Source organism: Eptatretus burgeri, chromosome 1 (genome assembly GCF_056783735.1).
Source record: "Eptatretus burgeri isolate ZD-2024b chromosome 1, Ebu_testis_v1, whole genome shotgun sequence".
NCBI classification, from domain to species: Eukaryota; Metazoa; Chordata; class Myxini; order Myxiniformes; family Myxinidae; genus Eptatretus; species Eptatretus burgeri.
This window is the reverse complement of record NC_140961.1, coordinates 10,196,859-10,224,291: the sequence shown is the minus strand read 5'-3', so window position 1 is coordinate 10,224,291 and position 27,433 is coordinate 10,196,859. Positions and strand designations below refer to the sequence as shown.

The 27,433-nt window shown below is 48.5% G+C and overlaps 1 protein-coding gene across 1 annotated transcript in view; it reads right to left on the bottom strand.

Annotated features, from left to right (window-relative positions):
• Positions 1–27,177, bottom strand: part of LOC147033846 (5-hydroxytryptamine receptor 7-like) — a 238,351-nt gene extending 211,174 nt beyond the window's left edge. Inside the window, exons 1-2 of the mRNA XM_085871832.1 lie at positions 26,652–27,177; positions 23,350–23,786 (exon numbers count right to left, since the gene is read on the bottom strand). Coding sequence (XP_085727958.1) covers positions 23,350–23,777 — 428 coding nt within the window. The 5' untranslated portion in view covers positions 23,778–23,786; positions 26,652–27,177. The remainder of the gene's footprint in view (positions 1–23,349; positions 23,787–26,651) is intronic.
• Positions 27,178–27,433: the final 256 nt, after the last annotated feature.

Below are 27,433 nucleotides of genomic sequence, written 5' to 3'. Positions count from 1 at the left end.
TTGGTGGTTGAATTAATTGACCTGATATGCAAATCCTGTTCAAATTTCAAGTCAATCCAATGAAAATTGAGGATTTTAGAAAGTGATCCTAAGTTGTTGACCTTTGGCCTATGTTTTCACCTTTTGACCGATGTTGACCTCAAAAATAGCTGCTGGTTGAATTCAGAGAGCCGATATAAAAATCTTCTTCAAATTTGAAATCAATCGGATGAAAGTTGACAGTTTCAGAAGTTTGAAAAAGTTGTTGATGTTTGGCCGATGAACTTTTGACCACAAAAATAAATAGGATTCTGTCAGAGCACCAAATCTACTATTTGGTGCAGTTGTGTGAAGAACGGTTTAAAATTATGACCTGTAGACGATATAAAGTTGAGCAGACAAATGGAGGCGATCAACATACTTGTCAAAAAATAAATAAATGGGCCAAGTAACAAAGACAGACAGACAGACAGGGTTGAAACATAATCTCCATTAGGTGACGGAGGTAAAATTGTTTTAAAATGTGCCCAAAATTATTTCGATATTTCAACTTTTGATCCCACGCCAGGACACAAGTTGTTGAGGTGTGTGTGTGTGTGTGTGTGTGTGTGTGTGTGTGTGTGTGTGTGTGTGTGTGTGTGTGTGTGTGTGTGTGTGGGGGGGGGGGCAAGCCAAAAGTGATGCTGCTCCATCACCTTCTTGACAGGTGGTGACCATAACTACCAAGTTTGGTGAATTTCTGCACAACCGTTAAGGAGGAGGTAGCCTGGCAGACGGATGGACATAAGAGACAGACAGACAGAGCCCATTACAATATCTTCCCGTTTTTTTCAAAAAGTGCGGAGATAATGATGTTGGAATCTGACACTTACCACAATTCATTATGTTGGAATCTGACTATCAGTGTGCAGCCCACGATGTTGGCATCTGACTCTCAGCATACAGCACACAATTTTCGCATCTGACTCTCAGCATACGGCCCACAATGTTGGAATCTGACTCAGCGTACGGCCCATGGTGTTGAAATCCGACTCTCAGCGTACGGCCCATGGTGTTGGAATCCGACTCTCAGCGTACGGCCCATGGTGTTGGAATCCGACTCTCAGCGTACGGCCCATGGTGTTGGAATCCGACTCTCAGCGTACGGCCCATGGTGTTGGAATCCGACTCTCAGCGTACGGCCCATGGTGTTGGAATCCGACTCTCAGCGTACGGCCCATGGTGTTGGAATCCGACTCTCAGCGTACGGCCCATGGTGTTGGAATCCGACTCTCAGCGTACGGCCCATGGTGTTGGAATCCGACTCTCAGCGTACGGCCCATGGTGTTGGAATCCGACTCTCAGCGTACGGCCCATGGTGTTGGAATCCGACTCTCAGCGTACGGCCCATGGTGTTGGAATCCGACTCTCAGCGTACGGCCCATGGTGTTGGAATCCGACTCTCAGCGTACGGCCCATGGTGTTGGAATCCGACTCTCAGCGTACGGCCCATGGTGTTGGAATCCGACTCTCAGCGTACGGCCCATGGTGTTGGAATCCGACTCTCAGCGTACGGCCCATGGTGTTGGAATCCGACTCTCAGCGTACGGCCCATGGTGTTGGAATCCGACTCTCAGCGTACGGCCCATGGTGTTGGAATCCGACTCTCAGCGTACGGCCCATGGTGTTGGAATCCGACTCTCAGCGTACGGCCCATGGTGTTGGAATCCGACTCTCAGCGTACGGCCCATGGTGTTGGAATCCGACTCTCAGCGTACGGCCCATGGTGTTGGAATCCGACTCTCAGCGTACGGCCCATGGTGTTGGAATCCGACTCTCAGCGTACGGCCCATGGTGTTGGAATCCGACTCTCAGCGTACGGCCCATGGTGTTGGAATCCGACTCTCAGCGTACGGCCCATGGTGTTGGAATCCGACTCTCAGCGTACGGCCCATGGTGTTGGAATCCGACACTCTGCATACAGCCAACGTGTATGCGTGCTTGTTCCACCTATTGGTCGGACAGTTCCTCGGACTCTACCCACAATTTCTATACCATGGCCACCAATTTAGGAACTTATTTAGAACTCATTATAACGCTTTTTCCAAGGAGCACTTTTCCTGTGGATGTTATGCAGGTTTGTTATTATTTCCGATTATTTTCTATTAAAATTGTGACAGGTCTCTGTGCAATCAGTGATGGCATGACAGGGGAGCAGAAAGTGTTACATGTTCCGCTGTTTCGGCGTGGGAATGCCCGTTTGTTTTTCGGAGCAGGAGGAGTGCAAGAGTAAAGATGGGGTACAGCTTTGGAAGGGAGGGGGGTGGGGTTGACGATTTTTGGAGGGGATGGCGGTGGGGGGGGGATGCAATCACCCAACAGGTAACGTGCCAATTCATGTTAAAGTCCATCGATATGTCCTCATGGCCTTCCGGGTCTGGGTTTGGAGCGACGGCAGGGTCTTTCAGGGCTCTCTGCTGACAATCTCAAAGTTGTTTCCGGTCGTTATGTCCCGTTTTTAACTGTTTATTTTCTCACCGACATGTTACGATGTGTTCCTAATTTGGTTTTGTTTCAAAAATCGTGCTATTTTGTGAGTTTTCGTCGACCTTGTCTCACCGGGTTCCTTGAGGCCTACCCATCCTTCCCCTCTTGGCGTACGATTGTTTTTATTTGTATTTTCTCCCCATTACTTTCAATTCCTATCTTCCTCACTTTCCCAACGTCCCCCATCCCTCTCAACTAAACACTGTTTCTTGTCTTAAATCCAAAACAACAACAAAAAAATTACCTTTCCCTTTGCATAACCACGAGTCCCGATCCTGCTTCTTCTTCCTCTCCTTCTTCTTCCTCCTGCCGACACACCATCTTTATTCTACTTGAACTGACCCTCTCTCACCATTACCTTTGCGATTTCTTCCTACAATCCTCCATTCGCGAATCTTACTTGTTCCTCAAAAATTAATAATTTTTCTCGTATCGTTTCGATTTATACACCTCCTGTAACCACGTGACCCTCTCTCCACCCTCTTCCTGACACGTTTCATCGACCCAGGAGCTTCACTCTTTGTTCACAGTTCCAAATTCACCAAACACCTCCAGGATTTTACTTCAACCTTCCTGTTTCCGAATGTTACACAATCCTTATTTAAATAAATACATTCACTTTTGACTAAACACCTCCCACAGTCACGTGATTCTCCCGTGACCACGTGATTCTCCCGTGACCACGTGATCTGTTTCCACCCCTGACGTTTACCGATCCTAATTAACCTCACGATTTAATGCACAACATTTCCATAACCTAATCTGATGAAAACTCTCAAACAATAATAATAATAACAATAATAATAATAATAATAATAATTGATAAAACGATCTCTTTTAATGCTTCATCTTCCTCTTCCACAATTGTGGTTCTCATTACCACATCACAATTCACTCTTCTTCTTCTATTCCAACAAACCACTCTCAACTCGACCTTTCCTTCACTCCTTGACTAAAAAAATCCAACTGTCACATCGTTTCTTCTCTCCATTCTCTTGATTCCTCTTTATTACATCAATGAAGAAATGTTTTTAATCACATTTCTCACCAAAAGAATATAAAAAAATTTCCCATGAGGGTTCATTTTCCATCAACCATTCTTTTTTTCAAACTTCAGTGCCAACTCACCCCTCTCTCCCCACTCACCCTCCTTCTCAAAGCAACCATCACACCCTTCTCCCTCCAAGCTTCCCTCTCACCCCTCCTCAAAGCAACCATCACACTCTTCTCCCTTCAAGCTTCCCTCTCACCTTTCTCCCTCAACTCTCCACACTCACCCTTCTCCCACCATTTCCCTCCCTCACTCACCCTTCTCAAAGTTGCCCCCCCCGCGCTGACCCTCTCATCCACCAAGCTTCCTCCTTTCCCTGCCCTCTCACCTCAATCTCATCACTCCATCTCCTCAAATCCTCAAACACCTTCTGCCCCCCCTCTCCCCCAGCACCACAGAGCCTTTTCTCCTCCTCACCCGGTCCCCTCCCCGAGCTATTCTGCAATCCCCCACACTCTCTCAACAACTCTCCTTACCTCCCCCCCCCTCCTCCCTTGTCCGACCCTCCAACTCTCCTCCCATCCCCTGCACCCAAAGCCTCTTCCCCTCCCTCTTCATGAACAGTGTAAACCTCAAATATCCGGGGCCTTCGCTCCAACCTTACAGATCTTTCCATACAGGTTGCATAACAGACATAAACTCCCTAACAGAAACTTTCCTCCCCCAAGACGTGTCTGACTCCCAAGTATCTCCCTGGTTACTCCCTCCTCCAGTGACAGATCTGAGCCTCGTCCTGGTGAAAGAGTTTCTCTCATCAAAGACTCTATTCCTCACTCTCCATGCACTGCCCTCACTCCCCCCACACCCCCAGGAATACCTCTGGCTACGGTTTCCCCTCCACTCCCAACTCCTGTTTATATGTGTACTGTCACGTCCACCAGTGATGACTCCGTCTATGCCTCACTATCCAAAAACATGGACCAACTTCTATCTTCTCATCGAAACTCTCTCTTCCTCATAAGTGGTGACTTCAATTGTCATCATGCCAGTTGGCGAGGTGTGGGTACCTCTCTCACCTGTCAAGGAACTTCAGCAAAAGCTTTCTGCGACTCATTGGGAACTGACTCAATCGGTCAACTTCCCAACCTGGATCTCAACCATTGGTACTCCATCTCTTCTGGATCTAATTTTGACAAATTTCCCTGAAAATATCTACTATTCTTCCTCCACTCCAATCGGTTCTTCTGACCACGTCCTTGTCAAAGTGGACATCTCTCTGGCTATTATCAGAGAACCACCTCACTGCCATCGAGTCTGGCATTTCACTCAAGCCGACTGGCAGGGTCTCCAAGCAGCCATCAAACTTATAGACAGTTCTCCCATCGCTACTTTCTCCAACATCAACTCATCGTGGGAATTCTTTCAAAGAAACTTGCTCTCCCTCATGCACAGATTTATCCCCTCTCGTCTTCAGTTGTCCTACCCTTCCTCCCACCCTTGGTTCACTGAAGTTTGTGGCAAGGCAGTTGTCCTGAAACAACTTGCCTTTGCCTCATGGAAAGCAAACCCAACTGAGGGCAATCTCAGTTCCTTCCACAAAGCTTGGAACAAGTGTGTATCTCCCCTCAGCAGAGCCAGAAAACAACATCTTTCTCAGCTCAAGTCTGAACTCTCAAACCTCTCTCCCTCCTCCAAATCCTGGTGGCATCTAATCAAATCTGTTTCTGGTGTATGTTCCCCCTCCATCCCCTCCCTTACCTCAAAAGGCCGCACTGCTGATACCACACGTGAAAAGGCTGAATGCCTAAACTCGGTGTTTGCAGCTAAATCTTGTGTCCAAAACCCATCGCTTTCTCTACCCACCTTACCCAGTCGCACCTAACTGTCCCTGGACTCTGTGTCCTTTTCTCCTGACAAGGTGGAGAGCTTGCTTTCAAACCTCGAGTCAGATTCTGCAACCGGTCCAGACGGCATCAGCCCACGTGTCCTAAAAACCTGCTCTTCTGCTCTTGCTCACCCTCTCTCTGTTCTATTCACTCTCTCATTTGCTCTTGGTCATCTGCTTGGAAATCAGCAAACATTACTGCCCTGCATAAAAAGGTGCAAAAACAGATCCCTGCAACTACAGACCAATCAGCCTTCTCCCAATCATCAGCAAGGTTATGGAATCCATCATCGCTTCAGACATTAAATCCTTCCTCTTCTCCAATGGCTTGATTTCTGATCATCAATTTGGTTTCAGACCAGGTCATTCTGCCCTGGATATTCTGCTTCTGCTCTCCCGACAATGGATGGAGATCCTCAATGCTGGACATGAAATCAGAGCCATATCCCTGGACATATATCGTGCTTTTGACACGGTCTGGCACCCTGCCCAGCTCACCAAACTCTCTTCCTATGGTATCCAAGGCCATCTCCACTCATGGCTCACAGACTTCCTCTCCTGTCACAGTAAACGCGTGGCCCTAAATGGAGTTCTTTCATCCCCTCTTCCTGTCCAGGCTGGAGTTCCTCAAGGCAGCGTTCTGGACCCTGTTCTTTTTCTCGTTTTCATCAACCATCTCTCCAACCCTCTGGAAAATCCTCTTTATCTCTTTGCTGATGACTCCACCCTCTGCCATGCCATCTGTCATCCCTCAGACCAGCAAGCAGCAGCTTCTTCGCTCACTCCAGATCTGGTAAAATCACAAACCGGTCCAACATGTGGAACATATTGTTGTGGGCCGGCGGAATCGGGTGAGAAGACCACGAGGTGGGGGAAGCTACGTCGATTCCTACCAGACTCCCCGGAATTGTAGGCGTCGCTCACAGATAATTCCGTGACGCGGTGGGTCGCTTAACCCAGTGGATCTCAACCCTTTGAAGCCGTGACCCCCCCCGCCCCCCCAAAAGAAGAGGGCTCTTCTTCCTCTTCACAGAAGAGGGGGAGGGGCGTCTCCATTGTGTTGTGATCGCTCCCTAACTATTAAATTAAATCACAGCGCATCTAATCGATTTCTGCCCATTAAACAATGGAAGGTGAGCTATCTATGGAACATGTACTTATCGACATAACTGACTAAAGGAACCTGAATGTTGTGCGCAATCGAATTACCAAATTCGTAACAATATATTTGTTTGATTATTTGTTTTAACAACCTTCCCGCGACCCCCAAAAACAATCTCGCGACCCCCAGGTTGAGAACCATTGGCTTAACCGACCGTGGATGCCAATAACTCAACCGCGTGACCGAGGGTCCTCCCACCTATGGAATCGGGTTACCTAATTAACCACGTGGTTTAACCACGGGCGAACGACGCCCTCGGTACGCCTTGTCCGAACCGGATCACTCTCCCGGATCGGATCACCTTTCCGGATCGGATGCAGCCGAGCGACACTGCCAAGGACGTACCAGCTTGAAGGAACAGACCGTTGGGAATAAAGACCCGGCGAAACCTGGATTCGAACCATGCTGGACCAAGGCGAGCTGGGAACATTTCTCCAACAATTATTTATTTACAGCAAGCGAGGAAAAGCATGTGGCACAACAAAGGTAAATTGTGTATGTAACACAGGGAAAGAGGAGAGGGTGTGGGGGGGGGGGTGCAACAATTATACAAGCAACTTACCAAAGCAGACACAGTGCAGACTTGACGTGAGATTATTATTCACAGTAACAACAATAAAATATCTTCTCCAGGCTTACTTAACAGACAGGTGCCGGCACACTGACACACACACACACACACACACACACACACACACACACACACACACACACACGAAACCCCAATGAAGAAAAAGGACATTTACAGCCAGGGAGGGAGGGGAGTTGAGGTTATAGCTTTCGGTACCTGGGCGTTTCGTGGGGATGCTCCATGGTGCGGTACCCGACAATAGTCGCGTTGTTCTGGCCACAGCCGCAGTGTGGAGATCGTGTTCTCAACAGGAGGAGCTTGAGTGGAGAAGGGAGGAGTCCAGAGGGCGAGGGTGGAGCAGTAGGCGGGACCAGGCAGGAGGCAGTTCGTCGAAGTCGTGTGGGTGGAGACAAGAGGCAGGAACACTCAGCGTGAAGAACACCCACACTGAACACAACACTTCTCAACCACTACAAGGAGGATTTTTCAGTGTTTTATAGAGCCCGGAGGTCGAGGGAGGGGCCATGCCGAATCCGACATCGCTTGAGTCGGCATTCCGACTGGCCCCGACCCCTCACATGGTCCGCCATCCTGGGCCGGGTTTCGGCCAGACGCCGGTATAGCCCGCCCACCTGGATGCGAAAGCGTACGTGACACGCCGCACATGTCTGGCTTCGGGTAGACGGTGGAAGCTCAAAGCGCCAGTCGACTCCATAGTGCACGTTGCGATTTTTCCTCAGAAGTGATCGTTGGGGAGGGTAACGTGAGTTGTCATGCTGTGGTAAGCGAGACGAGGGGCAAGCGAGGCAGATTTACCTCAGAAAAGAAAAGGTGGGAATAAAATAAAAGGGAAAAATGATTTAATAATCCTAACTAATAGCCCATCGCAACGCACTCCCTTGTCCTCCCACGACACAAAAGGAAGGGGGTCTATCTGCACGTATATTACTGGCATAACTGACTCGGGACAACTATCTGTTGTATGCACGCGGTTCCGAGAACCGCAACAATATCTTTCAATCTAGACAAATCTCACATTCTCACAATGTCTCTCCGAAAGGACTCGTTTGGAACCCCCCCCCCCACCCCCATCCACTTTCTCAACAATCCTCTGGAAGAAGTCCTTTCTTTCAAGCTTCTGGGTCTCACAATCTGCCATGACCTTTCCGGGGAAAGCCACATTTCCAACTTGGCCTCCAAAGCCGACTGGGAATCCTCCGTCATGCAAAGTCCTTCCTCGGCCCACCTGAGCTCCTGACCACTTACGAAGCTTTCATCTGCAGCCTGATGGAGTACTGCTCTCCCCTCTGGGCTGGTGCTCCTGCCTCCCACCTTTCTCGGCTTCAAGCTGTGGAAACCAGGGCATTTAGGATCATTGGCATCTCCCGCAATGAGGCTGAGTCTTTGGGCCTCTCGCTCTCTCTCACGGCAGGCAGGTCGGTAGTCTTTCTGTCTTCTACCATCTCCTCTCCGGCCTCGCCCTCCCCCGGTGTCTGCAATTTGTCCCCACCATATTCCCACAAAGCGCTCAAGGTCCCCCAACAACCTCCTTCTGGTAAAACTACCAAAATCACGAATCACTGCTCACCTTCACTCTTTCATTCCTCTTTTTTCCCGCCTTTGGAATAAACTCCCTCACTCTATTCATTCCCATTCTTCCCTCCAGGCCTTCAAAACAGCTGTTCAACTCCACCACCTATCATCCCCCAAACAAAACCTCGATCTTTTCTCCCCCCGTTAATCCACCACAAACCAACCTCCTTCAAATTCCCTGCTTTCCTTCCTGAAAGTCCCTGTGATGTCCATCTTTTATAACCCATGTCGCTCGCCCCAATCCTCTCCCTTCCACAGATCTCCTAATGTCTCTGTTCCCCACCGTTTCGTCATTCCCTCTCCTGCCCCTCTTGTCTCATGCCCCCCCTTGCTGTACGTGGAGTGTTAGCTCTCATATGAGCCTCGACAAGGTATACAAAAATAATGTCTTCACGCTGCCAGTGATTTACATTGCAACACCACCATGAGCATTTAACAGTAAACTCTTGAACTTTGTACCCAGGAGGGCAATGATGTGTTTCGAATGAAGACATTTATTGGATATAAGATGATGATTGTAAAAATACATTGATGTTTTTACGTTATACAGCACATACGTTAAAACAGCATGATTTAATTATCGGAAATCGATGCACTCTGAAATTGGTAACCTGTGTATAAAATAATATTGAAGTTGTTTTTCTTCCTTCAAAATCGAGGGCCATGGAAGAGGGATGGAGGAATGTCTTTGGGCTTTAAAAACCTCCGTTACCTCAAAAACCTGACACTCTGCAGTCGACACGAACCACACCGCAAGGTGACACGAGTTCATCGACTTCTGGATGTGACCATCCCACTCCCATTCAAGATCCACACGTGGTGGTTCAGCTGGAGCCAATTAAGACCTCGGTGAGACTCCAACACGGTGAGCGTTTGGTGCAACAAACAGGTCGTGGGTTACATGTCATGTATGAACAACCGTAAAGCGAGTCTTCTTGATTGGACCTGCGGCTGTAATGAGTCCAAAATGCACAACCTTGCAGTTTGTGATATTCCCGTCGCCTCTCGGCTCTCACAGTCTCACCCCCATTCCCACTTCGGTTGAATGCCATCTACAGTGGGGAGAACAAGTATTTGATACACTGCCGATTTTGCAGGTTTTCCCACTTCCAAAGCACGTAGAGGTCTGTAATTTTTATCATAGGTACACTTCAACTGTGAAAGACGGAATCGAAAACAAAAATCCTCAAAATCACATTGTATGATTTTTAAATAATTAATTTGCATTTTATTGCATGAAATAAGTATTTGATCACCTTCCAACCAGGAATAATTCCGGCTCTCACAGACCTGTTAGTTTTGTCTTTAAGAAGCCCTCCCATTCTCCACTCATTACCTGTATTAACTGCACCTGTTTTAACTTGTTTTCTGCATAAAAGACAGCTGTCCACACTCAATCAATCAGACTCCAACCTCTCCACAATGGGCAAGACCAGAGAGCTGTCTCAGGACATCAGGGACAAAATTGTAGACTTGCACAAGGCTGGGATGGGCTACAGGACAATAGGCAAGCAGCTTGGTGAGAAGGCAACAACTGTTGGCGCAATTATTAGAAAATGGAAGAAGTTCAAGATAACAGTCAATCTCCCTCGGTCTGGGGCTCCATGCAAGATCTCACCTCGTGGAGCCTCAATGATCATGAGAAAGGTGAGGGATCAGCCCAGAACTACACGGCAGGAACTGGTCAATGACCTGAAGAGAGCTGGGACCACAGTATCAAAGAAAACCAGAAGTAACACACTACGCCATCATGGATTAAAATCCTGCAGCGCACGCAAGGTCCCTCTGCTCAAGCCAGCGCATGTCCAGGCCCGTCTGAAGTTTGCCAATGACCATCTGGATGATCCAGAGGAGGAATGGGAGAAGGTCATGTGGTCTGATGAGACCAAAATAGAGCTTTTTGGTTTAAACTCCACTTGCCATGTTTGGAGGAAGAAGAAGGATGAGTACAACCCCATGAACATCATCCCAACCGTGAAGCATGGAGGTGGAAACATCATTCTTTGGGGATGCTTTTCTGCAAAGGGGACAGGACAACTGCACCGTATTGAGGGGAGGATGGATGGGGCCATGTATCGCGAGATCTTGGCCAACAACCTCCTTCCCTCAACAAGAGCATTGAAGATGGAGCGTGGCTGGGTCTTCCAGCATGACAACGACCCGGAACACACAGCCAGGGCAACTAAGGAGTGGCTCCGTAAGAAGCATCTCAAGGTCCTGGAGTGGCCGAGCCAGTCTCCAGACCTGAACCCAACAGAAAATCTTTGGAGGGAGCTGAAAGTCTGTGTTGCCCAGCAACAGCCCCAAAACCTGAAGGATCTGGAGAAGATCTGTATGGAGGAGTGGGCCAAAATCTCTGCTGCAGTCTGTGCAAACCTGGTTCAGAACTACAGGAAACGTCTGATCTCTGTAATTGCAAACAAAGGTTTCTGTACCAAATATTAAGTTCTGTTTTTCTGATGTATCAAATACTTATTTCATGCAATAAAATGCAAATTAATTATTTAAAAATCATACAATGTGATTTTCAGGATTTTTGTTTTAGAATCCATCTTTCACAGTTGAAGTGTACCTATGATAACAATTACAGACCTCTACGTGTTTTGTAAGTGGGAAAACCTGCAAAATCGGCAGTGTATCAAATACTTGTTCTCCCCACTGGACGTATGACAAATGCAGCAGTGGATGGAATTTAACTGCCTTCTCACTTCTGACACCGCACAAGCAGAAACCCCAAAAAGGTGAATAAACATATCTTCGGAATCCTGTGGTGTCGTTAGTGAAAGTGGAGGTTCTGTGTACATTTCCCAAGCAGGGGGAAACCGAGGACAAGTCCAAAGGCCTTCATTTACCGAGCAGTTAGCGGACCGTTTGACGGGATCCTGGGTTTATCAGTGTCTGGTCTCGTCTTCAGCGAGCAAGTGGTCTGGTTTTGTCAGGTATTCTTTGACCTCAGGTTACACCAGTTGTTATTTTTTTAAATTTACTTCTTTTTTAACGGATAAGCACTGCAAAGAACAAAAGCTTAAACTATTTGTGTGCTCAGGAGCAGAAAGCCTTGATCCTGGATGTTGTTGAGTGACCTACAGTGGCATCTGGTGTACTGTTCCACATTGGTATTGTTGCGGGCATATATGAGCGGTCATACTGAACAAGTGACCGGTGACCACTCTCTGTCTCGCCAGTAAGACGCTGCACACCATAGCTCCCAAAGGAAGCACTTGTTTTGGTGAACCTTGATGGAATCCATGATGGAGTTAGCATGGTCTTCAGAAGTGCTGGAACTTCTTCTGTGTGCAGTCTGTACATCAGACCCACACCTGCGACAGTTCTCCTGTGTGGTAGGAGATCGGTATTTAATTCCTGTGGAGGGGACTTGATAATACGTACGGCATGACGTTGCACATCATCCAGATTTTTAAGATACACGGCACTTGCAGACATCCATACGAGGAGAGCATATTACATTGTGCTCCGGACATGGGCTTTGTACACTTGGGCTCGGCCAAGCGGATCAAAGTACGATCCAAGTATATATACATATGTTATTATGAGGTTGCTATGTCGGCAGCAGTTCCCACACTGCAAACAAATTCACACACACCAAGGTGTTCCCATGTCATATGTGAACTGTCCTGTTTCATTACAAAGGGCAGCCATTATTATTATTATTATTATTATTATTATTATTATTATCATCCCCATGCTTTTTGAAAACAAACGGGGGAGTGTGGTGGGGGGGGGGGATATTGTAATCAGTTCCATCTGTCTGTCCAGGTCTGTCCATAAGTCACATTATCTTATCATAAATGGTTGTGCAGAAATTCACCAAACTTAGTAGTTATGATCACCACATGGCAAGAAAGTGCGAGAGTGGTATCATTTTGACCCCACCCCCTTCAGGGTGGGGGGGGGTCATTCCTGGTGGACTTTTTATCATCTCTCAACCTTGCTTTAGGTGGGAAGCAGGGGGATTTGCAATGATGAGCCATCAGCTTTGCTCCAGCAACCTCCCCCACTGAAGGTGACTGAAGGTTATGTTTTTACCCCTGTTTGTCTGTCTGTCTGTCTGTCTGTCTGTCTGTCTGTGAGCAGAATATCTCAAAAAGTTGTGGTCGAAGTCAGATAAAACTGGTGGTCAGGTAGGGTGTGTGATAAGGACGAACCGATTCGATTTTGGTGAAGATCCGAATCCGGATCCGGCGTATCATTGGCACAAAAAACGTACACTGTTCAGCCTGGCGGAGGTACGTGCTCCACCGAATGCCGTTCTGGTTATTATTTTAAAATTAATTATTATTACAATACATGCCAGCGTTTGTATAAAGACTGATGGACAAACAATGTCGCTCTTTTAATAATATGAACAAAAAAAACAAACAGCTGTTCTCGCCTCTGAATTAATTAATTTTTTTTTCAGACAGTTCGTCCACACAGTTTGTTAATCATTCGTTTATTTCTCCCTCAGGATTCAACTTGTTTGTTTTCAGCATTACCAAGTCCACAACAAGTGGAATATTATTCCTGGCTTTCTGGTGGCATCATCAGCTTTCTGGTAATGCCTTGGGTTGATGGGGGCAAAACAAACGGCGCGTTCATGTTTAGTTGGAGACTGCAGTGCGAGGCCCAATGAGCTCTTGAAATGGTTTCACATGGAAGGCAATGGCCACGCACAGTCATCACCGGTTCAGAGGTTTGAACGTCTGACCTCTCACCGTTTTGCCTCCAAGTCTGGGAGAAACATAGATCTGTTTGTAGATCTTCCTGAACATCCCACCTGTATCGATGTTTGTCTGTGTGTCTGTCACCATTTTTCTCAGAGATGGTGAAACGGATCTTCATAAAACTTTCAGAGGTACATCAGCGAGTGTCAGGGAGTGTTTCAGACAAAAAAAAAAATAATGAAAATTTTTGAAGAAGAAAAAAAAAGTTGGATTTTTTTTTTTTGTTTGATTATAAATGCTTGAAAGTGCCAAAGCCTTTGTAGCCATGTGAAAGGTAACATTAAATAATCCCCCAACCCCAATCTTTAGTAGGGGTAGGGAAGTGTTTTAGCCCCCCTCCCCCTTAAAAAATAGACCCGGGAATACCGGGGACTCCTGCTCGTAGTATATAATCATCTCGGTACTTCAGAGGCAAGGGCAAAGCATCACAAGGTAAGTCACCTGTCCTACCCTGCTTGCATTGACCTGTGGATATTGAAAATCCAATGGTATATACCCTTCAAAATTACAGGCCAATGTGTGCCGGTACTCTCACCAGTCTTTCCGAAACTTTAGGGGCACCGGCATAGTTATATCGTGTGATGATGAAACCAGCAGACTGAATTATTGATTGAAACGCAGATTAAACATGCGTGTGCTGATCGATTAATTTGCATATTATACGATAAATAAAATGACCAGAGTAATCAATTATCCTCATTTGAATTTATCCCTTTGTTTCTGGCCAGATGTTAAGTGAACTGTCGGCGTACGTTCTGGTCCCAGCACTGATCTTGTATGTCGGTGTTTGTTAGTAACACCACAGATTGTTCAACTGTTCCGTGCAATATGCTCAACATACTGGTTGTAATTACATCGGTGTCTGGTGGGTTGTTGTTAATTGCCAGAATCCTTCGGATTTCGGCAATTATGTTGGTCGGTTGTGTGTGTCATTGTGTGTGTCTGTCTGTCTGTCCGTTTGTTTGTGTGTTTGTTTACCCTGTAGCAGCCACCCCGTTTCAGCGATCATGACCAAACTGCGTACAGACGTCGGCCATGGTCCAACTTAGACGCTTGTCATTTTTGGTGAATCTAGGTCAAAGGTCAAAGTCAAGGTCAAGGTCACCGAAAATCTTATTTTCGCAATAACGTCCGCTAAAATGGTCGTATCGACTTCAAACCAAATCCAAAATGTGCATCTTCCAATACTGCATCCAACCATATGTCTCATTGGGGGTGTCACACCAACACCCTTCTTAGCGGTCGGGGGTCGAATGTCAGGGGGGTCGGGTCAAAACTTTCAAATTGAGATAAAAACGCCATTTCAAGTCCGATTGACTTCCAAGTTATGATCATGACCAAACTAAGTGCTATAACTCATTAAACAGTAGCACGTTCAACTTATAAGAACCAAACTGATTTCCAGGTTTTTGTTTTTTCAGAGATCGTGGAGATATGACAAAGTTATTCCGGCAATTCCTTGCTCAACGAGCAATTTCATTTGTTTGTTTTTGCCTGACTTGCCCCCATTATGCCTGGTGTTGAATTAATGGTTGGGGTGGTGGGCTTTGGATCCTCGGGTCCTGAGTTCAAATCCACCTCAACTTACCAGGTGGGATTGACTCTGCCTGGCATCCTTCCGAGGTTGGCAAAATGAGTGCCAGCTTGCTGATATCCTGTGTCGGAGTGGCGACCCGTCCAGGATTGTACCCAATAGTCATGGAGACAGCTTAGGCAGCACCAACGCTCTGCACAGTGTGGTCCCAATCTCCTCTCCTCCTCCCCATTGGACTGCATTTTATGGGGCTGTGTAAAGCTGTTGTTTACTCATCAAAAAACACATTCTTTCGATGAACCTTGGACTACGATCACATGAAATGTAATTCATGGAGTTATTCAGCAGCAACTGGAGAGGCTATTTTCAAGAAGTTGGAAAATCAGATTGAACGATGCATGACGAAATATGGAGGATATGTTGAAGCGTACAAAATTGACATGTATTTAATAAAAACCTGATGAATTATGCTTTCCTGCAGCATTTATCGTTTGTTTCTAGCATGCGTGCAACAAAAGTTATAAAAGCTTAAATTTGCACAAAGACTTTATGGACGGGGTATTTAAACTCCGTCTCACTACCTGGCACCTTCTATGGCTGGGATTTAAGAGCTAAAACTACCTGGACACTGCAGTTACACCTTATCCAATCATATCACTACTTGATTATATTATTTCATTGTTGGACAGATTTTGAACGATAAATACCTTGGTTTGAAAGTATATTCGAACCTTAGTATTTAATGTTCGAACACGTACTCCTTTATGCACTTGTCAGTTAGCATCATTCTGATGGGATGGTTCAGAAATAGCACACTTACCCTTGAACCCTCCAATCTGGGTTTGATTCCCGACTAGACTAAAAACTGTGTGGTTGATGCTTCCCAAAACAGAGTGTTTCATCACAAAGTGCTTTAACCCTCAAAAGGACGTGAAGCTGGGGGCTTACTTGCAAACATTAGCTGGTGGACGTTGAAGACCCCACTCCGTCTTTCACGAAGAGCAAGTGAGTTATCCTCGGCGACCGCAATAAATTACTATTTCCTGCTGTAATATGCAGGGAGCACCGTCTGGGGCACAGTGGTGTCCCAAAACTGATACAACCAGCAGGTCCAGTTCACGATTTATCGTGGCCCAACATGGAATCAGTAACGACGTGTGAACATCAAACACATTGTGGGAAACTAAGCTTTGAAATCAAACCAGGATTGTATTGAGGGACATCTATCGATCACCATACATACATACAGGGCAAGAGGGAGGGGAGAGTGGGTGTATTGACAAAATTAAAGTTGAACAAGAGAGAGAATTGATTTGCAATACATGTCCCCCACGGATGTGATGCAAGTCCAAAAAAGGAAAAACTAAAATATTGATGAAACGGCCTGAATCTCGAACTTGTTCTGTAACTTATCACAATTAAGCCATGTACCAAGTTTGAGTTGAATATGTTAAAGGGGATGGGGAAAAGGACGGAAACACCACAGTTGGGACGGTCGGACGGACACAGACAGACAGACAGACAGACGAAGGGCAAATCTAGAGTCCCCTCTATTGAAACTAGTCGGGGACTAATAAAGATAAGTGAAGGTAGGAGGCGTGTGGAGTGTGGATCCAGGAAAGGATCCATCCTAATAGTACGAGTATACGTGGAACAAACTTTTCCTGGATCCCCATCCACCGCAAGACCAAAGAACCATCGACTTACTGGGTACCAAAACTACGAATACCAACGCTCAGAGATGACTGGCTCTTGTTGCGGAATCACCGAATAACTTCACTCGTTTTCAAATGGAGGCATGGGGACAAAAAACACCTTGTTATCGCTATTTGTCACTCAACTTTTCTGAGTGTCCTGTTCATGCCCGTCAGTTTCTTTATTTTTGCCGAACATGAAGCTGCCTCTGAAGCCAAACAAGATGCAGGGCCTCGTCTGCAGGTCATCACACATTCTCAGCCAAGGAGAGGAAAAAAAAGTTTGAGTGAATATTGTGACGGTTCTGGGAACTGAGACTCCAAGGCAATGGCACACAACATATGGCGGTTGCAAAGCCAGTTATTCCATTATTACGTTTTCCAGATAGGGGTACTCCCTTTTGTGTCGTTGGTGGGTTATGAAGGGAAAATGCATCATGAGGGATTAGTTCGGTTTTCCCCAGTTCTCCCTCATCTTGTACTTTTATCTTCCACCTCATACACGACCGAGCACTCTATTTGCATACGCGTGCTAAAACTATATTTGAATATGCACACCACAATCAAACTGCCACGTCCACCACAACAGCCTATTCATAACAATCTTTCTCAACATCAGCGATACCCACCCTGCCTGCTTCAAAGACAAATTTGACATTATTTCCATCTCACTCAAAACCCCACCATTCAAGCTCGCCTTTCCAGCCTTCGCCCCCAGCACACGTCGCCATTGCCCGACAGCATCGCTTCAACAACTATACCAACCTCCACACACTTCACCACCGCAACTTCCTTCCTGCACCTCTAGATTATCATCTTGCCTTGCCAAAAGATGCCTTCAGACAGTGCTCACACCCAAGCCCAGCACCACCACAGAGCCCGTTGCCCATGGGCACAAGTGTGAGTTCACCATTCCATTACATTCCTGCACCAGCAAAGACCACTTTGTTATCCAGCAAGCCATCCACACCCTTCCGGTGCATCTGGGCAGCAAATGGGGACCACTGCAAGATGGCCCCACGTTAAGTCGGGAGCTCGTGCTTGTGGCATATTCTGGGACGTACGAAGGACGCTTCTTAACAAGCAAGCTCACAGAGAAGATGATGTCACATCGGAGCACATCTGGGCCATTGGGCATGCCACGCTCGGAGCCAAGAAGGCGGTGCGTGACCCTTGCTCCCGGAAACCAGGCCTACAAAAAATGGGAAATCCACTCTGACCACCACCCATTAGATCGTGATATTTTAGAACGTCACCTGTCCTTTCTCTCTTCCAACTCATCCACTGTGGATGCACAGAGTATCAGCGAGGGCAATGCCCAACGAAACATTCTTTTCAGAGCAACAGCTGACACGCACCCTGTCCATTCTTCATATAAAGCATTGACACCGCACCCTGCTCGCACCTTTTCAACATGCACACAAACAACCATTTACTCCTCACCAGCAAACACAACCCATCGCTTCGCTGACTGTGACAATGAAAGGGTGGGGGGGGCGGAGGAAGAGACGGGGCAGGTGTAGGGTGAGAGGGGGGAGGGGAGTCAGAGAGTATGAAGAATGGGGAGCTCGGGGGGAGGTGGGGAGAGCGACACCTCACCAAACATTGCAATACACTGCGGAAGGGAGGGTGAGAGAGAGAGAGAGAGAGAGAGAGAGAGAGAGAGAGAGAGAGAGAGAGAGAGAGAGAGAGAGAGAGAGAGAGAGAGAGAGAGAGAGAGAGAGAGAGAGAGAGAGAGAGAGACGCAGAGAGAGAGAGAGAGAGAGAGAGAGAGAGAGAGAGAGGGAGAGAGACGGAGAGAGATGGAGAGAGACGGAGAGAGAGAGAGAGAGAGAGAGAGAGAGAGAGAGAGAGAGAGAGAGAGAGAGAGAGAGAGAGGGAGAGAGAGAGAGAGAGAGAGAGAGAGAGAGAGACAGATGGATAAGAGGAAGATGAGGGGAGAGAGAGAGAGAGAGACATACACACACAGACAGACAGACACAGTGAGAGAGTGGCAGAGGTGTGGGGAGAGAGGGCTGCAAGTAATTAGGAGGGGGAGCGAGTAGGGGACAGAGTGAGAGAGAAGGGTGGGGGTTGGGGGGGTGAAGGAGGAAAAAGAAACAGACAGGTGAGGGGTGAAGGTGGGGTGAGCAAAGAAAATGATATGATGCTTCATGAAAAAAACAAAACAAAACATTAAATTCAAAAAATTTCAGAACAGCTGTACACAAAATGACACAGCAGTGTTTGTAAAGTAATCTGCTGGCACATCTGCAAAAACATTGTTGTTCAAGTTCCAGAAAATTTGTGGGAAAATGAACCAAAAGTAATCACTGAAAACATTGAAGTACCGCTCACGTACGACCTTATGATCCCATCAGGCGTGATCATCAAAAACAAACATTGTGACCAGATATCATACTTGGGGACAAAAAAAAAAGAGAAGAAATTGCGAATTGAGAAAGATGACGAAGAACCTCACAGATATTAAAAATCATCCCTCAGAATATCACAAGCAACAAACTACAGTTGGAAGCTGTCCGGGGCTCAGTAACGATCCAGAAGAGCGCCCTCGGCACAAAACTTTGAGAACAGAAAACTTCACAGCTTGGTCCATTAGTTAGGGAATTTTAGCAAATTGTATTGACCATCTGTGAAAAAAATTGCTTACCAAAAAATTTCTTCACTAACGTATTCATCTAGGTGTCGACAAACACCTATCAATTAGTGCAAACCCAAATCCTTGTGGAAAATTCTGCGGAGCCAATCAAAGTTCGGGTGCTCAGAGGGCCTGCACAAAAAAAAAATCAGAAAATTAACTTTTGACAATATTGACTTGTGGGATGTCTAACTGGGGTTTTTTTGGGGTGCTGAATTGATTCCAACCATTAGGATTTGAGGAAAAATGAATCCCTGGCCGTAAAATATTGATACGATATAATTTTAGATATCTCAGACTGTGTTTTGCGGTAATTTGGCTCAATTGATTCAGATTGTTCAAATTGTCCTGAAACCAGCATACAACATTTTTGAAACCACTGCTATATTGTTGGTTATACTTGTGCTCATGCTCAGTAAAATTATCTGTTCGTTGACGTTAGCTAAGAGCTTTTAGCTATAAAATTATTGTGTACCGGACTCAATAGAAGTTGAATATATTCAACGTCGAGTGGACCCATCAATGTTGAAACACATCACTGTATGTGTGTTCCGTCTGTTTTGTGTCAAAATTTCATGTCCTGTCTGTTGTTTACAAAAAAATGTCATTTTTTAGGACAGTATCGACAAGGATGTGACTGAACCTGGCTTGAGGTGTTTCATCTGTGGTGGTTCCGTGATTGAAAAGAATACGCTCTCAAAAGTCTCCAATAAAGGCCACCCACCGATCTTATCACGTTCTGAGCTTGTGGGCGATGCGGCGTTGATCGGGAGACTAAATGAGGACTGGAACAACGGAGAAGATAGCAAGTTGAGATTTGTTGGTTGGAGGAAGTCAACCCTTTCGATGCCACATGGGACAAGAAGACTCTGGTGTCCTTCTCAACTGGGTTTCGCAGCACTCCCAAAGACCAAGTCAACGCTGATCAAGCAGAAGAAGTTGGCAGAGCCATACAGGCTAAGATGGATGGTAAAATTGTTGTGGATGCAATGGTAACCAAACACAAGGTCAACTCACTTGCAAGCCTCAGATCTGGACCCAAAGTCAATGGCGAGAAGCTGGTCATTGACTCACTGAAGCGATTCAACTGCCTCATTGTCATCAGTGAGCGTGAAGTCAAGACCAAAGAAGCTCTGCACTTTGAGTTGACGCCAAAACCGATGTCTCTGTTTGACAAAAATCAAAAGTTGCAAAAGCCAGACAAGGCTGCCCTAGCAAGGTCCCTGAAGGCATGTGTGGCACCTGTCGAACAACCCCCCTGCACAAGCCTTGTGGTTGATGGTGGGTGGCTCCTGCACAATGTCAAATGGGAGGCTAACCTTACTTGGAAGGATGTTGCCGAGAGCTACCTCCGGTTTGTGAAGTCCATGGGGAGCCATCGCCTCCGGATAACGGTGGTCTTTGATGGATATGGCAGCTCCACCAAGGACCATGACCACTTGAGACGAACAAAGAATGCATGCTGTGACATTCAGATTCGTCTGGATCTCAAAATCATCATTGCAAGAGAAAAGTTCCTCGATAACAAGAACAACAAAGCCCAGCTCGTTCTGCTCCTTGCTGAGACATTTAGTAGGAATGGAATCAGTGTACAGCAATGCTCCGATGATGCTGACACCTCCCATCATCCGCGCAGCTCTCGATGAGGCAAGAGAGTCCCCTGTCGAGGTGAGGGCTGAGGACACAGACGTCCTGGTTATGCTGATTCATCAAGTTGCAGACCATCCGATCTTCCTCACGACAGCCAAAGAAACATCTTACGATGTCGGAAAGATCCGGGGGGCCCTCCCAGAGATATACCGGAGGTATCTCATCTTCTTGCACAGGTTCTCTGGCTGCGATACAGTGTCTGTAATTTTTGGGTTTAGCAAACCAACTTTGCTAAGCAAGCTCTGCAAGACTGATGAAGCAGAGAGGGGAATGGACGTGTTTATGGACATCCGAGCTGAGAAAGGTGATATTAAAGCAGGCTGTGATCTTTTCATGCTCATGTTCCATGGGAAATCCTCCAAAGACGTGGAAGACTTGAGATTCGACATCTTCCGCAAGCGAGCTGCTATTGGGAGCATAAAACCTGAGAAACTCCCCCCGACAACAGGAGCTGCAGCACAGCACTCTCTCCGAGCTTACCTCCAGACTGGAGACCGACTGATGCTGCAAAGTCCATCGTTGGATGCCCGGGACTATGGATGGCAACTCACTGAGCAAGGATATGCACCAGTCCCTTCTACAGACCCCATTGCACCAGACTACCTCCTGACGTTTGCCAGCTGCAACTGTGCGGAGGACTGCAGCTCACTCAGGTGCTGCTGTAAAAAGCAAGGAGTCAAGTGTATTTCTGCTTGCGGCATCTGTCATGGTAACTCTTGCCTGAACATAAACCAGCTGGATGACAAGAGGAGTGAGGAAGATACTGGGGAGTTTGATGAATAAGGTTGTAAAAGCTGACGAAGCAACATTTCCATTGAACACAGTTCTGTTAAAAATGTCAATAAAATACATTTAATATGATCAAGGAGTGTTTTTTTCTCAAAAATAATGGTTGGAATCAATTCAGCACCCCCAAAAACCCCGAGTTAGACATCCCACAAGTCAATATTGGCAAAAGTTAATTTTCCGATTTCTTCGCGCAGGCCCTCTGAGCACCCGAACTTTGATTGCCTCCCCAGAATTTTCCACAAGGATTTGGGTTGGCACTAATTGATAGGTGTTAGTAGACACCTAGATGAATACGTTAGTGAAGAAATTTTTTGGTCAGCAATTTTTTCACAGATGGTCAATACAATTTGCTAAAATTCCCGAAGTACATGAATCGTGACCCTTTAACGAAATGAAAATGGATATTTTGAGCCCACCCTGGGAGGACTCCATTCCACATTCTGAAACCCCATATGTGTACGTACGCACGCACGCACACACACACACACACACACACACACACACACACACACACACACACACACACACACACACACACCCTTTTATTCGTACAGATTTGCCCCCACCCTCACCTTCCCTGCACATTGGACCAGCACGTGCCCGCATGTTCGTGCCGGGTAAGCAAGGTCACCAATACCTCAACTTCCCTTGTCTCTCTCCCTGATAAACCCTTCCACAGAATGAACCTAATGACAGCTATCATGTTAATATAAGTAAGATTGTATAAGCTCAATAGATCAGGGTAACTCTGCTCTTTGTCCCTATTTCATGCATGTCTTTTGTCGCACCACACAAATACTGTATTTTCCTGCTGTGCGGATGCCCCTGTGAATAAACCCGTCTTCACTGTGCCGCATGCATTTCTTCGCTCCTTACCTTGTGAGCAAAACCAAGCTAATTGTTGATCTTAACCTGCTCGTCGAGTCCTTTCCTCCATTGGTCCAGCACAGTCCGCATTGTTGTTAGATGGGACGCTTTACCCCACGTGATTTGCTCTCGTTAGGCAGTGTGTACCCACGGTTCTTTCTCAGCCGCACTTAAATAGACCGGGACTTAGCGATGGCATGGACCTCAATTAATTGAGTCAGCTCATTAGGTAAACAGTATCATATGGGGAACCCTGTTAGAATTGGAAAGTTAATTGCTGTTCACGATTGGTTAGCAACCTGCCGGACTACGGAATTATCCATGGCACGTCGGCCTACAGGGCCGGGTGTTTGGGAGGAACCCAAGTGCTTCCCCTCATGGCAATCCCCAAACCCCGAGTCTATGGCAATATGATGGATGATCCACTCTTTCATACTTTCTTGTGTATGTACTGCATGGAGGACCATTTATTTGCACAGGACCATTCTTAATTTTTCTTTTCTTTTCTTCTGCAGTTTCTCTATTAGATATTCGATTAATACATTTAACCGACAAACACCAACACCAACACACCAGAAGGCCACACGATCATTTCTAAAATATAGAATGACAATGAAAGTTCAATCTCTAGTGGGCCTGACAACATATGATATCATGCCAAGCAGAACATGCAGACTTGAAATTTTGGTCGGTGGCCAATCACAATGATCGACCAAAAACACACGTCAGACACCCGCAAGGCGAACCTGTCCACGCTGATGACGCAGAGGGACAGGATGGAGGCGGTGCAGCAAGTGACGTCCATGGCGATGAAGACATTGCAAAAGGCTTGTCCGAACATCCATTCACCTCCCATTAGGTCTGTGACCAACATGAAGGGCATCACAGCGAGAGCCACGGAAAGGTCCGCGGCTGCCAGCGACACCAGCAAGTAGTTAGATGGTTGTCGCAGTTTCTTGACCACACAAACCGAGAGGATGACCAACAAGTTACCCGCGATGGTGAGCACCGTCATGGTTGTGAGAACGAGCCCAATTATGAGTTTTCCCCCAGTGCCATACATCAGCACCGGCTCTGCACACCGTCCGCCACTGCTGTTGTTTGGTGCTGGGGTGGGCGTGCTCCCGTTCAGCACCTCAAATGGATCGCGGCTGGTATTGAGCACGAGAACCATTGTGGGCACCTGTCATGCCGGTAGAGGGGGAAATAAATAAATACACAAATAAATAAAGTGGGAAAAGCACAGCATGAGCTTGTGGATACGGCACCCCATTCCACCCCTCCTCACCCCCCCCCCACCCACACGGTCTTCAATACAAGCAAAACCACACCTGCTTGCCTGTCTACCTGCTTCTCAGTTGGACAGACAGACTCTCACAGGCTCGGGAAATACTGATCTCCACTGTGTGTGGTGCCTGGAACGTATTCAGGAACATACCATTCAGCAATCATGATAACCTTTAAGAACCGAGACTTCACAAGTTCATGGAACTCGCACCACCGTCAGGTACACCCAACCCTGAACCCGTGCCACTGCCTGGTGCACCAACCCCGAACCCATGCCACTGCCTGGTTCCAACCAACCGCGAACCCATTCCACAGCCAGGTGCATCCAACCCTGCCAGGAGCACCCAACCCCGAACCCACGCCACCGCTGAGTGCACCCAACCCGAAACCCGTTCCACTGCCGGGTGCACCCAAACCGGAACCCGCGCCACAGCCGGGTGCACCCAACCCCGAAGCAGTGTCACCGCCGGGTGCATCCAACCCCGCCAGGTGCAACCAACCGCGAACCCACACCACCTCTGGGTGCACCCAACCCCGAACCCATGCCACCGACAGGTGCACCCAACCCCAAACCCATGCCACAGCTGGGTGCACCCAGCCCTGAACCCGCACCACCGATGGGTGCACCCAACCCCGAACCCACGCCACCGATGGGTGCACCTAACCCCAAACCCGCGCCACCGATGGGTGCACCCAACCCCAAACCGCGCCATTGCTGGGTGCACCCAAACCCGAACCCGCGCCACCAATGGGTGCACCCAACTCTGAAGCAGTGCCACCGCCGGGTGCATCCAACCCCGCCAGGTGCACCCAACCCCGAACCCATGCAACCACTGGGTGCACCCAACCCCAAAAACGTGCCACTGCCGGGTGCACACAAACCGGAACCCGCGCCACAGCCGGGTGCACCCAACCCCAAACCGGTGCCACCGCCGGGTGCATCCAACCCCGCCAGGTGCACCCAACCCCGAACCCACGCCACCGCCGGGTGCACCCTACCGCAAACCTGTGCCAGAGCCGGGTGCACCCAAACCAGAACCCGTGCCACAGCCGGGTGCACCCAACCCCGAATCAGTGCCACCGCCGGGTGCACCCAAACCAGAACCCGCGCCACAACCGGGTGCATCCAACCCCGCCAGGAGCACCCAACCCCGAACCCATGCCACCGCTGGGTGCACCAAACCGAAACCCGTGCCACTGCCGGGTGCACCCAAACCGGAACCTGCGCCACAGCCGGGTGCACCCAACCCCGAACCCGCGCTACAGCTGGGTGCATCCAACCCCGCCAGGTGCAACCAACGCGAACCCACACCACCGCCGGGTGCAACCAACCCTGAACCCGCGCCACTGATGGGTGCGCCCAACCCTGAACCCACGCCACCGATGGGTACACCCAACCCCGAACCCACGCCACCGATGGGTGCACCCAACCCCGAACCCACGCCACCGATGGGTGCACCCAACCAAGAACCCACGCCACCGATGGGTGCACCCAACCCCGAACCCGCTCCATCGCCAGGTGCACCCAAACCCGAACCCGCGCCACCGATGGGTGCACCCAACCCCGAACCCATGCCATCGCCGGGTGCACCCAAACCCACGCCAGCCGGGTGCACCCAACTCTGAAGCAGTGCTACAGCCGGGTGCGTCCAACCCCGCCAGGTGCACCCAACCCCAAACCCATGCCACCGCTGGGTGCACCAAACCCCAAATACGTGCCACCGCTGGGTGCACCCAACCACGAACCCGTGCCACAGCCGGGTGCACCCAACCCCGAACCAGTGCCACCGCCGGGTGCATCCAACCCCACCAGGTGCACCCAACCCCGAACCCACGCCACCGACAGGTGCGCCCAATCCCAAACCCGCGTCACCGACAGGTGCGCCCAGCCCCAAACCCGTTCCTCGTCCGGAAATGCACCCGGCGGGTTCCTCGTCTGGATACGCACCCGTCGGGGGCCTCGTCCGGATACGCACCCGTCGGGGGCCTCGTCCGGATACGCACCCGTCGGGGGCCTCGTCCGGATACGCACCCGTCGGGGGCCTCGTCCGGATACGCACCCGTCGGGGGCCTCGTCCGGATACGCACCCGTCGGGAGCCTCGTCCGGATACGCACCCGTCGGGGGCCTCGTCCGGAGACGCACCCGTCGAGTGTCGCGTCCGATGAAGCACCTTTTGTCCGCTTCCTCCACCAACCCATCATCGTATTATTTCCCTCGTTCACAAATCAAGCCAGTGTTGTCCATGTCCACCAATACACCTCATTTACCCACGATATTGTGTCTGAAGATGAGTGAAACTGCCTTCATTGCATTTTGTGCAGACCTTCTGACACCATTGTACATAAACGCAACAATTACTAAAAGGAAATAAACATTTTCAATGTTTCTCCGATTTCAAGAAGCTTGGAGTGACGACTCATGATATCAACGTTGGTATCCACGGAATTTCAAACTCGCACAATGATGGTGTTAGATGACTGCTTCACGGAATCACTGTCATTCGGACACGCCAATGAGTGCTCGCGGATCTCAAGCATCCCGGTGGAGCTCACAAACAAGTGCAAACATCAAGAGAAGTCGTGTTGCCCGGGAGCACAAAGTACACGCTCTGTACGAGAAGAAGTGCATCGATTGGGAGTTGCAGCCGAGTCGGGGATGCTCCGGGTCGGGGGGAGGGGGGACATCAAAAATCCGTTTGGACCGGATGATCGACAGCGAGTACCGGGACATGGTCACCCAGGAACCGAGTTCGCACTTACCAGGTGCGCTGCTCAGAGCTCAGAGCGCAGGTGAAATGGTGAGCCGAACATGGAGAGCTGAGCACCCAACTCGGAGCCGTGCTCTTCCCGGCCGCGCATCTCCGCTCATTCTCCGGCAATGAGATTGCGCACGCCTGGACCCGAGACTCGTAGACCCGCCTCTGCTCCGGTCCGCAGCGCTGCGCGCGTCAGCAGTGACGTTTCCCAAACTTCCATTCGCCAAACGAACACAAGCGTTCAAACTCAAACAGCTGATTGGGTTTCCCGACAAATGTCGACTTTGGCTTCACGGCACTCGGTGAATAATCGATTCTGAGTCGAATCCGAATTTGACCTCAAACCCAACACAGCGCGCGTCATGTACATCACCGGACAGGGTCCCCGCGGACCGACCGCAAGTGCTCCCTCTGGAAGATAACTCCATCCTTTCATTTCCTCAATGATCTTGCTCTTAAAGAATGACGAGCACACTCGCGGAACGTGGTTTGCAGTAACAAGGAAGTCCGACTGGTGGCCGAAGATAGTTCCAGTGTCTCGTGGTTCACATTGGACCGTCTTTCCACGAGTCTGGCGCCGTTCCGTGGAGACGTGGAGAATCGACGCAACTATTCGGTACGAAGAGCCAAACTTGGACACCTGCTCAGAGAAACGAGGACACCCCAGGTGAATAGGTGGAAGCGAGGAGACTCTCCCGTGGTCCATTGATAAAGCATCTGAGGATGTGGATGAAATCAGCAGGATGTTGATCGAGGTATGCCAACTGCGATGGAAAACAAGGGGAA